The 12,147-nt window shown below is 37.8% G+C and overlaps 1 protein-coding gene across 4 annotated transcripts in view; it reads left to right on the top strand.

The window, feature by feature from the left end:
* Positions 1 to 12,147, top strand: part of MACROD2 (mono-ADP ribosylhydrolase 2) — a 1,919,130-nt gene that overhangs the window by 1,892,347 nt on the left and 14,636 nt on the right. For all 4 annotated transcript variants that reach the window (XM_057703765.1, XM_057703767.1, XM_057703766.1 and 1 more), the window contains one exon: positions 11,393 to 11,470. In XM_057703765.1, coding sequence (XP_057559748.1) covers positions 11,393 to 11,470 — 78 coding nt within the window. The remainder of the gene's footprint in view (positions 1 to 11,392; positions 11,471 to 12,147) is intronic.

Genomic DNA, 12,147 nt, shown 5'->3' with positions numbered 1-12,147 from the left:
AATCTGTGAAAAATGCTATTGGTAACTTGATAGGGATTGCATTGAATCTGTAGATTACTTTGGCTAGTATAGTCATTTTGACAATATTGATTCTTCCAATCCAAAACACAGTATATTTTTTCATTTGTTTGTGTCATCTTTGATTTCTTTCATCAGTATCTTATAGTTTTCAGAGTACAGGTCTTTTGTCTCCTTAGGTAGATTCATTCCTGGGTATTTTATTCTCTTGATGTGACGGTAAATGGCACTGTTTCCTTAATTTCTCTTTTTGGCATTTCTTCATTAGTGTATAAGAATGCAAGGGATTTCTATGTATTAATTTTGTATCCTGCAACTTTACTGAATTCATTAATGAGCTCTAGTAGTTTCCTGGTAGCATCTTTATGATTTTCTATGTATAGTATCATGTCATCTGCAAACAGTAATAGTTTTACTTTTTCTTTTCCAATATGGATTCCTTTTATTTCTTTTTCCTCTCAGACTGCTGTGGTTAGAACTTCCAAAACTATGTCAAATAAAAGTGGTGAGAGTGAACATCTCTGTCTTGTTCCTGATCTTAGAGGAAATGGTTTCAGTTTTTCACCTTTGAGAATGGTCATTCATTATTTGACTTTGGAGAGGGACGCAAGGGCATGTGTCTAGAAGTGATGACCACAGGTAGAGTGGTCAAGTAGAAACTTTAGGATTGGGGTTCTTCTGGAGAAAATAGGTTAAATGAGGGGCAGATGGTTTACAATTATACCTTTGTCCCAAAGAAGTATGAATTAATTGTAAATCAAGTATATCATCTTCTAAGGTTGCCATAAAAAAATACCATAGACTGGGTGGCTTAAACAACAGAAGTTTATTTTCTCACAGTTCTGGAGGCTAGGAAGTCCAAATCAAGGTGCTGGCCGATTTGGTTTATGGCAGGAGTTCCTTTCCTGGCCTGTAGGTGGCCCCCTTCTTACTGTGTCATCATATGTCAGAGGCAGTGAGAGATCTCTCTTCTTCTAAGGCACAGTTCTATCAGATTAGGGCCTCACTATTAAGACCTCATTTAACCTTAATTACTTACATAAAGGCCCTATTTCCAAATACAATCACATTGCCAGTTAGGGCTCCAACATATGAATCTAAGGGAGAGGTGGGTCCACAAATATTCAGTCCATAACACCAAGTCTGATTAGAACTATCCTTTGATAAATATTCCTAAAACCAGCTGTTGACAAAGGCCAAGTATGTGAGACACCGGGAGTGAATACCCCATCTCACAAATCAAAGGAGTCTGTACACCTGGTCTGGGGTTTAAGATGGTGATGTGAAGTCAGATTTCAGATCTCACTCACCCAAACATAATGATATGAAAGCAGACAAGTAAAACAAGCAAACGAACAACACAAAAACAGTAATTAAACAAAAGAACGGACTGGTAGCCACAGCAAAAGGAAGGCATGAGCCTGGAGTCACCCCAAACCCACCCCCTAGCTCTACCAGGCTCTGAAATAATCCTGAATAGGGTCTTAGTAGCTACCATTTACTTGCCCAACTGGGAGAGGAGCAGCCCAAGGAAATTTCCACAAGCGCATGAAGCCAGCCATGAACACCTTTATTCCTCCCTTCCCCAAAGAGACAGGAAATCTTGCTGTGATTCTCCATTTCAATATGTCTTGCTGGGAGGAAATGGGAAAGGCAGACCAATAACAAATGCCTGGATCTAATTACCTCAGGGTGGGGGCGGGGCAGGGGGGAGGGAATTTCACCAAATAGAGAGAGAAAGAGAAAATACATAAAGCAAGATCTTTGGGGTGAGCAGGATGCAGAGGAGGGGGTCCTGGAGAGTCCCAGGTGAAGCCCCCTTGAAGGAGGAGCCCCCTTCATTCCCTGAGAAGTCTGTGTAGGGGTTTGCACAGGGTTTATCACCTTCTGCTTTGGAGGCTAAGAGAGAAAACAGCAAAGAGAATAGTGAAGCCCAAGCTGACTTTTTCACTCTTAGAAAGAAAGTTCCAAGGCTCATGTTGAATTAAAAAACTATCCAACCCCAAGTATAGCTGCCACTGTGACAGGCAACAGTACTGACAAAGTGGTGACCTGTGCATGGGACACACTTGCTGAGGAATCCAGCACAGTGAATGTGGTAGATGCTCTGGGCACTTTACCCCTCCCAAAGAAAACGCTTCCATAGACATTGTGAGAAAGGAGTAGCTTGCTGACGTACGTGTCACATGCTCACCCTGTAGTAATGACCTTATTGACTTTTATGTAGTCTTCATAAATCAAGAAAAGTAACCTTCTCTCTGTCAAATATGTTGCAAATATTTTCTCCTGGATTGCCATCTGTCTTCTGAATTTCTTTAAGATACAGTAAATAAATTTTACTATGCCTTCTTCTAAAAGCTTTAGATATTACTTTTTAAGTGACCTAGATGGGAAAAGAATCTTAAAAAAAAAAAGAGTGGATATATATTGCTGTATGGCAGAAACTAACACAACATTTTAAATCGACTATACTCCAATAAATTTTCTAGGTCAAAAAAAGTAAGGATAAAAATGAGCAATCAAATAGAAAAATTGGTAAAATATAAAATTAAATGACAGAAGAGAGGGAGGGAGGGAAGAACGAAAGAAGGAAGGAAGGAAGGGATTATCTTGACACCCTACAAGCCAAGAGGTAATAATAAAAGAAAAATACACTGCTGAACAGCACTAGTGCTTTCTTCTCTGAGATTTAATCCAGCTAAGCCAGTCTTTTACTTCATTCAGTTCTTTTCATTAAGCTTCATACATGGCACAGACAATATATATATACTGGCTGGATGAATGAATGATATCGAAGAGGAGAAAAAATGTGATAAACGCTTGAGTGATACAGAGAAGTGATTCAGCTAAGTTTTTATGCTTAAGCATAAAGCATACCCTTGATTGAGACATCAAGAAGTAGATATTAAATTTGTTTCTCAGCCAAAAAATATTATTAATCAAGCATTTATTATAGTCAGTCATGATCTCTTTTGATCCTCAAATGTTGTGAGGGAGATATCATTACCTCCATCTATAAGTGACAAAGCTGAGATTCTGAATGTGAACAAGACCTGTCCAAGATCACAAAGATAGAGATGCCAGAACTTGCATTTGAAACCAGCTGTGCCCAACTCCAGAGAGTTACACTCCATCCCCTTTCACTAATGTTGAGCTTCCCACAAAGATGCCCAGACATGGGCAGTCCTGAGGTTCAGAATCTATCATGAGTAACAGAAAAGAAAGTTACAAAAAGCAAAACAAAGGCATATTCAGTGGAAAGAAGGAATTTGTAGAGGCTGGACTTGTGATTTGTTGTATATCATTTGTTGTAGAGAGGGTGGGTAGTAATCTTTGTTAAATGCTGCCTGGTTTATTTTGCCTCCCTTTACTTTGGATGAATTTTCCTAGGAGGGGTGTTTACCCTTTGCACCCTTACATATTATCACAAAATACTTGGATATGAAACCTGGGTGCTACTCAAGCAGATATGTGAATGGATAAGCCCAAGACATCACCAAGGACTAGAAGTTTTTTCTTGAGTTTAAATATATTTAGTTTATGGCTGTTGGAACCATATCACTAAGAGGAGTTGCATCACTGACTTTTTTTTTATTTTATTTTATTTTTATTTTTTTATCTATTCTTTTTATTGTTTTTTTTGGGGTACACCAAGTTCAATCATCTGTTTTTATACACATATCCCCGTATTCCCTCCCTTCCTTGACTCCCCCCCCTCCCCGCCCCAGTCCTCTAAGGCATCTTCCATCCTCGAGTTGGACTCCCTTTGTTATACAACAACTTCCCACTGACTATCTATTTTACAGTTGGTAGTATATATATGTCTATGCTACTCTCTCGCTTCGTCTCAGCTTCCCCTTCACCCACTGACTTTTTTTTTAATTGGCTGCATTGGGTCTTCATTGCTGCACACGGGCTTTCTCTAGTTGTGGTGAGCGGGGGTTACTCTGTTGCAGTGCGTGGGCTTCTCATTGTGGTGGCTTCTCTTGTGGAGCACGGGCTCTAGGCGCGCAAGCTTCAGTAGTTGTGGTATGTGGGCTCATTAGTTGCGGCGCATGGGCTTAGTTGCTCCATGGCATGTGGGATCTTCCCAGACCAGGGATCGAAACCATGTCCCCTGCATTGGCAGGCAGATTCTTAACCACTGCGCCATCAGGGAAGTCCCTGCGTCACTGACTTTTATGATCATTTTAAATAGTGTTGGTGCCTTGATTGTAAAGAGCAGTTTGTGGAAAAGTATCATGACAACACGGTTCATCACAAAGACTCAACTTCTCTTCAAGTTCTGTCTTTTCACTGACACTCTGTTCTTCATAAGTTGGTCTTTGATCTCCTTTAGCTTAGTTGCACTTGGATTCTACACCTAGAAAGTGAACTTGGCACTCTAGGGTAAAGTAAGGTCTAATGGAGCTCATTTCCCTTAACAATCAGTTCCTTAAAAAGAACATAAACTGATGTTTATGCATGTGGAATAATTGTTTCCTTCCATTTGAGCTTGGAAGTTAAATATATGTGACAAATGCCGTAAACTCTGTGACCAGTTTGCTTCCACTTTAGTGCCATTGTAAAGGCAATAGAGTTTAGCCTGTTAAGGGACTTCTCATCTGTGTGCATTAACTTGGAGTTTCTCAAAATTTCACACAGGCAACGTTTGTAGTCCTGAAACCATACTCCTTCTCGGATGGGGCTCTAATCCAGCCCCAGGATCCCTAACTAGGAGGGGACTCAAACCCATTGTCTTTTTATTGAAACTGCTCGCCTGGTGTCAGGACTTACTGAAGCTCAGGTTCTTTAGTCTCATCGCAGAAAGACTTCAGCATGAAGCAAAATGATAGGCAAAGAGTGAGTTTATCAGCATAGGATGCTCGTGACAGATACAAGTGGGCAGGCAAAAGAGGACAGCCCTGAGAACACAAAGGGCTACATCTTTATAATCAGAGGAAAGGGGAAGGGGAAGACCACCTTCTTCTTTCATGGGAAGATGTCAAGATTTACATCATTAGTTCCTCCTTTGACCCTATCAGGACTTGTGGCTTGCGTGTGCCTGGAGCCTTAATGCACCTGGTCTTCCTTTAAGGTAGTGATTGTTACCAGCTTACTGGATTCTTTTCTTGAGTGGCCATTAGCTTATGGTAGTCTCCCAAACTCCCTTAAAAATTCCTGTCTTCAAACCCCTAGTGGGATTTTAAAACTAACTATTTAACTATCCTACTCTATCCCTATCAGTTCTGTAGATGATTTTAGGTGATATCAAAATTAACATATTTATTACCATGTGTGAAAAAATTAGGCACAAATTAAGCTCACAGTTTTAGAGCTGTAATTGCTATGGGACAAAATTAAGAAGCAATGTTAGGACTGAGTCAATTAAAAACATATTATTAAGCATTAGTTGTCACCACAATAATGGTGCAGAACAAGCCATCTTCAGTCTCAGAGGCTTAGAGCAATAATCACCCGTTCTTTTGTTCACAGAGAATCAACCACATCTAGTCTGGGCCAGGAAGGATGTCAGGCTATGAGCTGAGTTAAGGTCTTATCCTCCTTAGATCCGCTGTTCCCTAAAGCATGTTCTTCTCAAGGTAAAAGGCAGGAACAAAAGAGGGCAAACCCCAACTGTACAAATGCATTTCAAACCTCTGACTCACTTTTGCTAATATCCCATCGGCCAAAGCAAACTCCATGACCAAGCCCAACGTCAAGGAACAGTGAAATAATCTCATGTAGAGGTGGAAGACAGGAAGTGAGCCTTTCTAAATGATTACCTAATCCATTACATGAATAGTAAAGTTGGAACATAGATATGGAAAAAGTCAGGATGGTTCAAGAATGCTTGCTTTGGTTCAACATCACTTTAATTCAGTACAACTGAATCCAGACAGACCCTGCTTTCTATAGCTGTCATGATACCTATGCAACTACTCATTCTGAGAAATAATTACTTGTAATTCTACTTGTTACATGGAGTTTATTGTCAACACAAATCTCGAAAGAAAAACTTGGAGAATCTTCTAACTTCTCTCCATGTTTATGTGTTTAAAAATCTGGTTAATTACATTCTATATGCATTTCAGGATCTTTTCTGATGAGACCTGCTTCATTTATTTTTTTTTTATGTAATGCAACTGACCTACAAAAGGTTATCATAATCAAGGCTTTGAAGAGGACAGTTGAGGTTGGTAATTGAAAATGAAAATGGTACTGACTGTCCCAGACTCTATTTCAGCATCTTTTGTCTCCTGCTAGGAGCCCTGAAATGTCCCTGTTGTTTGTGTTCCAAGCAGAAGCAATCAAAATGAGGGGAGGGATAGGCAAACTGAAATAAATAAGCTGTAGAAGCAATTTTTGTTTTGATCGGATTCTATTGTCTGTGTGAAACAGAATCATTTCTCTGGGGCACTCGGATGCTTTGCCCAGCAGGGGAGAAGCCCTTAGGATAATAACAGTTCTACACACATCAGGGTAATAAGTATCTGTCGTTCTTCTCACCCTCTTTCCAAATACACCCCCCCCACACACACACTTGCACATGCATACACATATTCACACAAGCATGGCATTGCACACATGCATAGTCATATCTTCATATGACATGCACATGTATCATGCACATGTGACATGCACATGTATCATGCACATGCATGATATTAAATAAATGAATACTGTCTAACAAATAGGGTCTTCAAAAGCAGATCTAAGAGATCTCTGTCATATAGAGAGCTACAACTATGATTTCTCTTTGTATCTCTCTGTTGTAGAACTCAAACCTGCCATTACATCTCATACTAATCTGTATCAATATGGTGGCATGGTACAAATGTGCAGACGAAAGTACTAGATTTTAAAATAATAAGGTTGAAAAGATGAAACATAAGCAACTTAAGTATTTACTGTGTGATTTGCCTTTTGGGGTTTGCTTTCTTCATCTTTTTTCCTCTCTCACCCAGCTCTTAAAGGTGTTTTGTATGCTCCTTCATTTTCATTGAGCATTATATAAATTAACTAGCATCCTGTCTATTAGCTAGAAAGTCCCCTGTGATGTCAGAGAGGTTTCTCTATAGTAATATTACTAGGGTTATTACATTGTAATGACTTTGAAAGAGATTTCCTGGAAGAATCAGCCACAGGTACCTCTAGATCCCATCACAGACAATGACCCCAAGGAGAAAGTCAAAGAAGTAATGTTTAAATAGGGATAGGTCAATTAACTTTCCTTCCATAGTAATCATATCTTATAAAATATAACAATTATGTTGTATTTTAATAAGTTCTGATGGTGTCCAAGGAGTTAGAACATTTTGTAGTTATTTTAATAGTGAAGAAGCTGAGGCTTTTAAATATTATGAGATTTGGTAAAAGTCATTGAAGAAATTAAGTGACCAGCCAGGATATCCTCTTTTATGATGTGTCCATTTGTGTCTTGTGGGTTCCTTGTCTTTTCTATGTTATATTGTTTTCTTTATATATTAGTATGAGTCCTTTCTAAGTGAGATATTTTATATATATATATGGCAGATATCTTCTGTTCTGGTTTATTTTGCACTCTCTTAATGGTGTGTTTTGATAAACTAAAGATGCTAATTTAAATGTTTTCCAGAGTATTTGTCTTTTTCCTAATAGTCAGTGTTTTGTTTTTCCTGTGTAAGAAATTTTTCCCCAATGATGTAAAGGTCTTTTTCCATGTTACCTTTCAAATTTAATTCTATAAGCTATCTGGAATTTATTTTTTAGTATAGTGAAAATCCTTCAGTGTAGGTCTACTATTTTTTACCAGTGTAGGTCTACTATTTTTTACCCTGAGCAAATTGTTTTCCCTGAAAATATTTCAAATTTAAGTTTAAAAGAAGAATTTGTTGGGTATGAAATTTTACATTAGTGATATTTTCTTTAAGTACTTTGAAGATATCATTACATTGTCTCTGGATTCCATGATTTTTATTGAGATATCATCCATAATTCCTGTTGTTGCTATTTTGAAGTTAATGGGTCTCTACTCACTAAATAATTTTTTTTTTCTTTAACCTTGATTTTCTGGAGTTTTACAATGACTGGCCTAAAGGAGGTTTGCTTTGCGTTAATTTTGCTGAGGGATCATAATACTCTTAAGGCAGTGGCTTGATACTTTCCATTAAATTTTGGAAATTATCAGCCATTATCTTTTTAAATATTGCTTTTGCCCCATTACACAGGGGATACACCCTATCTCATGTCTGCTAATTCTTTTCATCTATATTTCATTCTTTATATTTTCTTCTAACTTAGCCTTCAGTTTGTGAATTCCTTCTTCAGCTGTGTCTAATTGCTGCCAAATCCACGTATTGAATTCTAAACTTCAATTATTGTATATTTTTCAGTTCTAGAATTTACATCTGACTTTTTATATAGTGTCTAGTCCAGTTATCTGATGAAATTCTTTGCCATGAGAATTCTATCACCCAATTCTTAAAGACATTAACTATATTTTACAGTTGTATCTACAAATAGATCTCTAACATGTTTCTATATTTTGTCTTGGTTTTCAGTGATCCAGTCTTGTTCTTCTGGAATGATGGGTAATTTTCTATTGAATGCTAAACACTATGTGTGAAAAATTGTAGAACTAACTTGAGCCTCTGGGTGGCTTTATCTTCTTCCAGAAAGGATTTATCTTTGCTTCTGAAAGGCTAGTAGGATTGAGCAGAGCACTAAAATCTAATCAGAGATTAAACTGATTAAAAGTTGGCTTTTAGTTTTGTTATTTTTTTAAGAACTGATCTATTTCAAGTTCATTGTCCCCAGAGTATAACCCTTCAGGAGATCCCACAGAAAACCTGAGGTACTTATCAGAGCACCTCTTTTTTGGTAGGCCCTGACCTCCAAGTTTTGTGCCTCTCCCCTCAAACCTCATTAAAAAAACATCTGGAGTCTCTGTTACACTTCTTTGTACATGTGGAATGTCAGGTTCACCATTTTTCACTGCCTCATGCTCTGCTGCATTAATGGCTCTCTAGTGCCTTAATTTCTCAAATAATCTGTTCAACGTTTCTAGCTATTCTTGATGGGAGTGTTAGTCCACAGTATGATAGTCTACTTTAGGCAGAAATCCCTTTCTCAGTGTAATTTTAACTTGCATTTTTTTCATTAGTAGCAAAGTGAATCACATTTTCACATAACTACAGGCCATTCTTATTTTTTAATTAACTTCCTGTTAAATTACTTGCTCAGTTTATCTATCCAACTGTCAATCTTCTTTATTTTAGAAGTACTTTATATATCAAACATATCAACCCTTTATAAAAGGTATAAATATTTTTCTTCAATTTTTAATATTTCTTTTTTAAAACATTTCTTATGGTATTTTTTCCACCCAAAAGTTTGTGTTTACATAAATTCAAATAGTTCCATTTTTTCTCATTACATCTGTTTTGAGGCATACTTAGCAATGATTTCCTGCTCCCAAGCTTAAAAAAATCCATCAGTGGTTTCTTTTTTAATTGTGTCTTTAAGGAATGCATTGATGAGCAATTGGAAAATGGTCTATTTTATAGAATTGACACAGTGAGAAGAGATATGACATGGTGTTAAGTCTCCTTGCAAGTTTCAAGTTTTGTTTTTGCTTTCCCAACCTCATCCTCAGGAAGTAGTGAAAAGAACTCGTGAACACAGTCACTTTCATACTGTCCTTGTAGGACTTGGGTATCTATGAGTCATTTTTTTTTTTATCATGTTATCCCTTTCCTGACTTTTCACATCTACTCTCGTGTCATCAGTGATATGATGACATCTCCCAAATTCCCACATATCTAATTCTCAATTTTCTTCCTCAGCATTAGATGCAAAACTTGTTTGACATCCCCACTTGAATGACCCTGCGCTTCAAATCTAAAATGATTTTCTTCACCTCCCTTTCACTTTGCTTGTTTTATATATCTTCAAGTATTGACCTCCTATCTTCCAACCACCCAGGCTCAAAGATTGGTCACCTCACTTCTTGATTCTTAGCTTCAGTAAATCATTACCAAGAGTGCAAGTTAAAGGTGTCTCCCTTTGAAGAGATTATACACTGGATCTTTCCTAGCCTTGCTTCATCCTCACTAATAGGAAGACCAAACTGAACATACTCTGGACTCAGTAGGTATTGATGTAATTAAGCTGAATTTAATCTTCTATTTTTTAAAAAAAGTTCAGAAATTAAAAACTTTGAAGTTATGGACGTTTCCAGTACTTTATCTGTATCCATATTTGTATTTTCAAATGCACTAGCTCTTCAAACATAATAGTTATTTAACTAAGAAGTAAGAGATTATTGTCCTTTTGACTATCTGTAAATTTTCTCACAATAAGAAAAACAGATGTTGGGACTTCCCTGGTGGCACAATGGTTGAGAATGCGCCTGCCAATGCAGGGGGATACGGGTTCGATCCCTGGTACGAGAAGATCCCACGTACCGTGGAACAACTAAGCCCGTGTGCCACAACTACTAAGCCTGTGCTCTACAGCCCATGAGCCACAACTGTTGAGCCCACGTGCCACAACTACTGAAGCCCACACAGCTAGAACCCATGATCCGCAACAAGAGAAGCCACCACAATGAGAAACCCGTGTGCTGCAACTAGAGAAAGCCCACGTGCAGTAATAAGACCCAACATAGCCAATAAATAGATAGATTTAAAAAAAAAGAAAAAAACAGATGTTAACTAGACTTATTATAGTGATCATTTTTCCAACAGGTACAAATACCAGATCATGAAAAACAAGAAAAAGGAACGATCTCCTACAACTACATTTAAGCATGTTATATAGCTTCAGCCACAGCGAGGAATGACAAGCCTTATGAAGCTGTGTAAATAGAGGACAATTAAAACAGAAATTAACTCAAGACTGGATTCTCAGCAGTCCAAAATGGCAGCATGTGAGGAGGTCTGCTAGGGAGCAACTGAGCCATTCATTTGTGTTTAAACTTCACTGCCAGGAAAATGAATCTTTCAGCTTTCAGGCATGCCTAAGGCAAAATAGGTTTTCTTTTTTTTTTTTTTTTTCACTCTCTTCAAAGTTTGAGCTATATAAACTTATGCACAGATTTCCCCAAATTCAAATTGTGGGTTCTGATTAAAGCAAGTTTCCCTGCTTTCGTGTTACCAGCTTTCTAATTTGAGACACTCTGCATGTATGTATGTGATTATCTCACAAATTAAAGAGAATTTAGAATATGACAGCACTAAAGTATTCAAGCAACTCAACCTACTATTTCCTCCTTTAACCTTTTGTGCAAAAGAAGTTCAATCCCAGGAGTATTTTTGAATTTAAGAGGGCAGTGGAGGGTGACAGAACAGTTGGCAGTCGGGCTGTTCTAATTCTCTGTTAATCGAGGACTATCTTCTTTTTACTTTTTCAGCTCAAGGCGAGGACACACCTAGAGTTCCTGTGAAAAGCGAAGGCTCTGGTGACACAGAAAATTTTCCCAGTCCTGATGGTAAGTTTCTGCGCTACTTGAGTCACGCAGACTCCAAATCTGGCACATTTTCTTGGTGTCAGCTAGGATTAAGGGAGCTATCTATTCTATGAATCAGCATCTTCAGGTTGAACAAGGTCAAGTTTAAAAACCATTTCCTACTGGGCACTAACAAAATTGGCAGCCTTTTTTTAAAAAAAAATAGCATGTGTTCAGTTTAATCTTATGTCACGACGCCGAAGGCACAGGGGGTGATTCCAAGGTTAAACTGAAGTCTAGCTGGTGAACTTTATGGAAACACTCAGCATTCAGAGGAGCCCTGGCTTGAGTTAGGACTAAGGTTATTCTTGGACCTTAATCACTTCGCCTCCCTGTATCACATTAGATGGCTTTAAACATAGTGAGTCTTTAAAAGCACTTTATAAATAAATTTACAAAAATCTTTCTTTAGTCATAGCTCATTTTGAAGGCATCTAAAGATTGTGAGCCTCAGGAATATTACAGCCTTTCCCCTGCACAGTGACACTGGAAACCCTTTGAAATATCATCGTTTGCATTAGAAAAATATTTAGAAATCATGTGTGCTCAAATAGTTGTTTAATTCCACTTGCCCACAGAGCTTAAGAGAACCAGAATTACTGGTCAGTGGTCAACTGTTTATATATATCTTGCTGTTTGGGTTATTTTAGCCAGGGGGA

This window comes from Hippopotamus amphibius, chromosome 12, assembly GCF_030028045.1.
Source record: "Hippopotamus amphibius kiboko isolate mHipAmp2 chromosome 12, mHipAmp2.hap2, whole genome shotgun sequence".
In the NCBI taxonomy this organism is placed as follows: domain Eukaryota; kingdom Metazoa; phylum Chordata; class Mammalia; order Artiodactyla; family Hippopotamidae; genus Hippopotamus; species Hippopotamus amphibius.
This window is presented reverse-complemented; position numbering and strand designations above follow the sequence as displayed.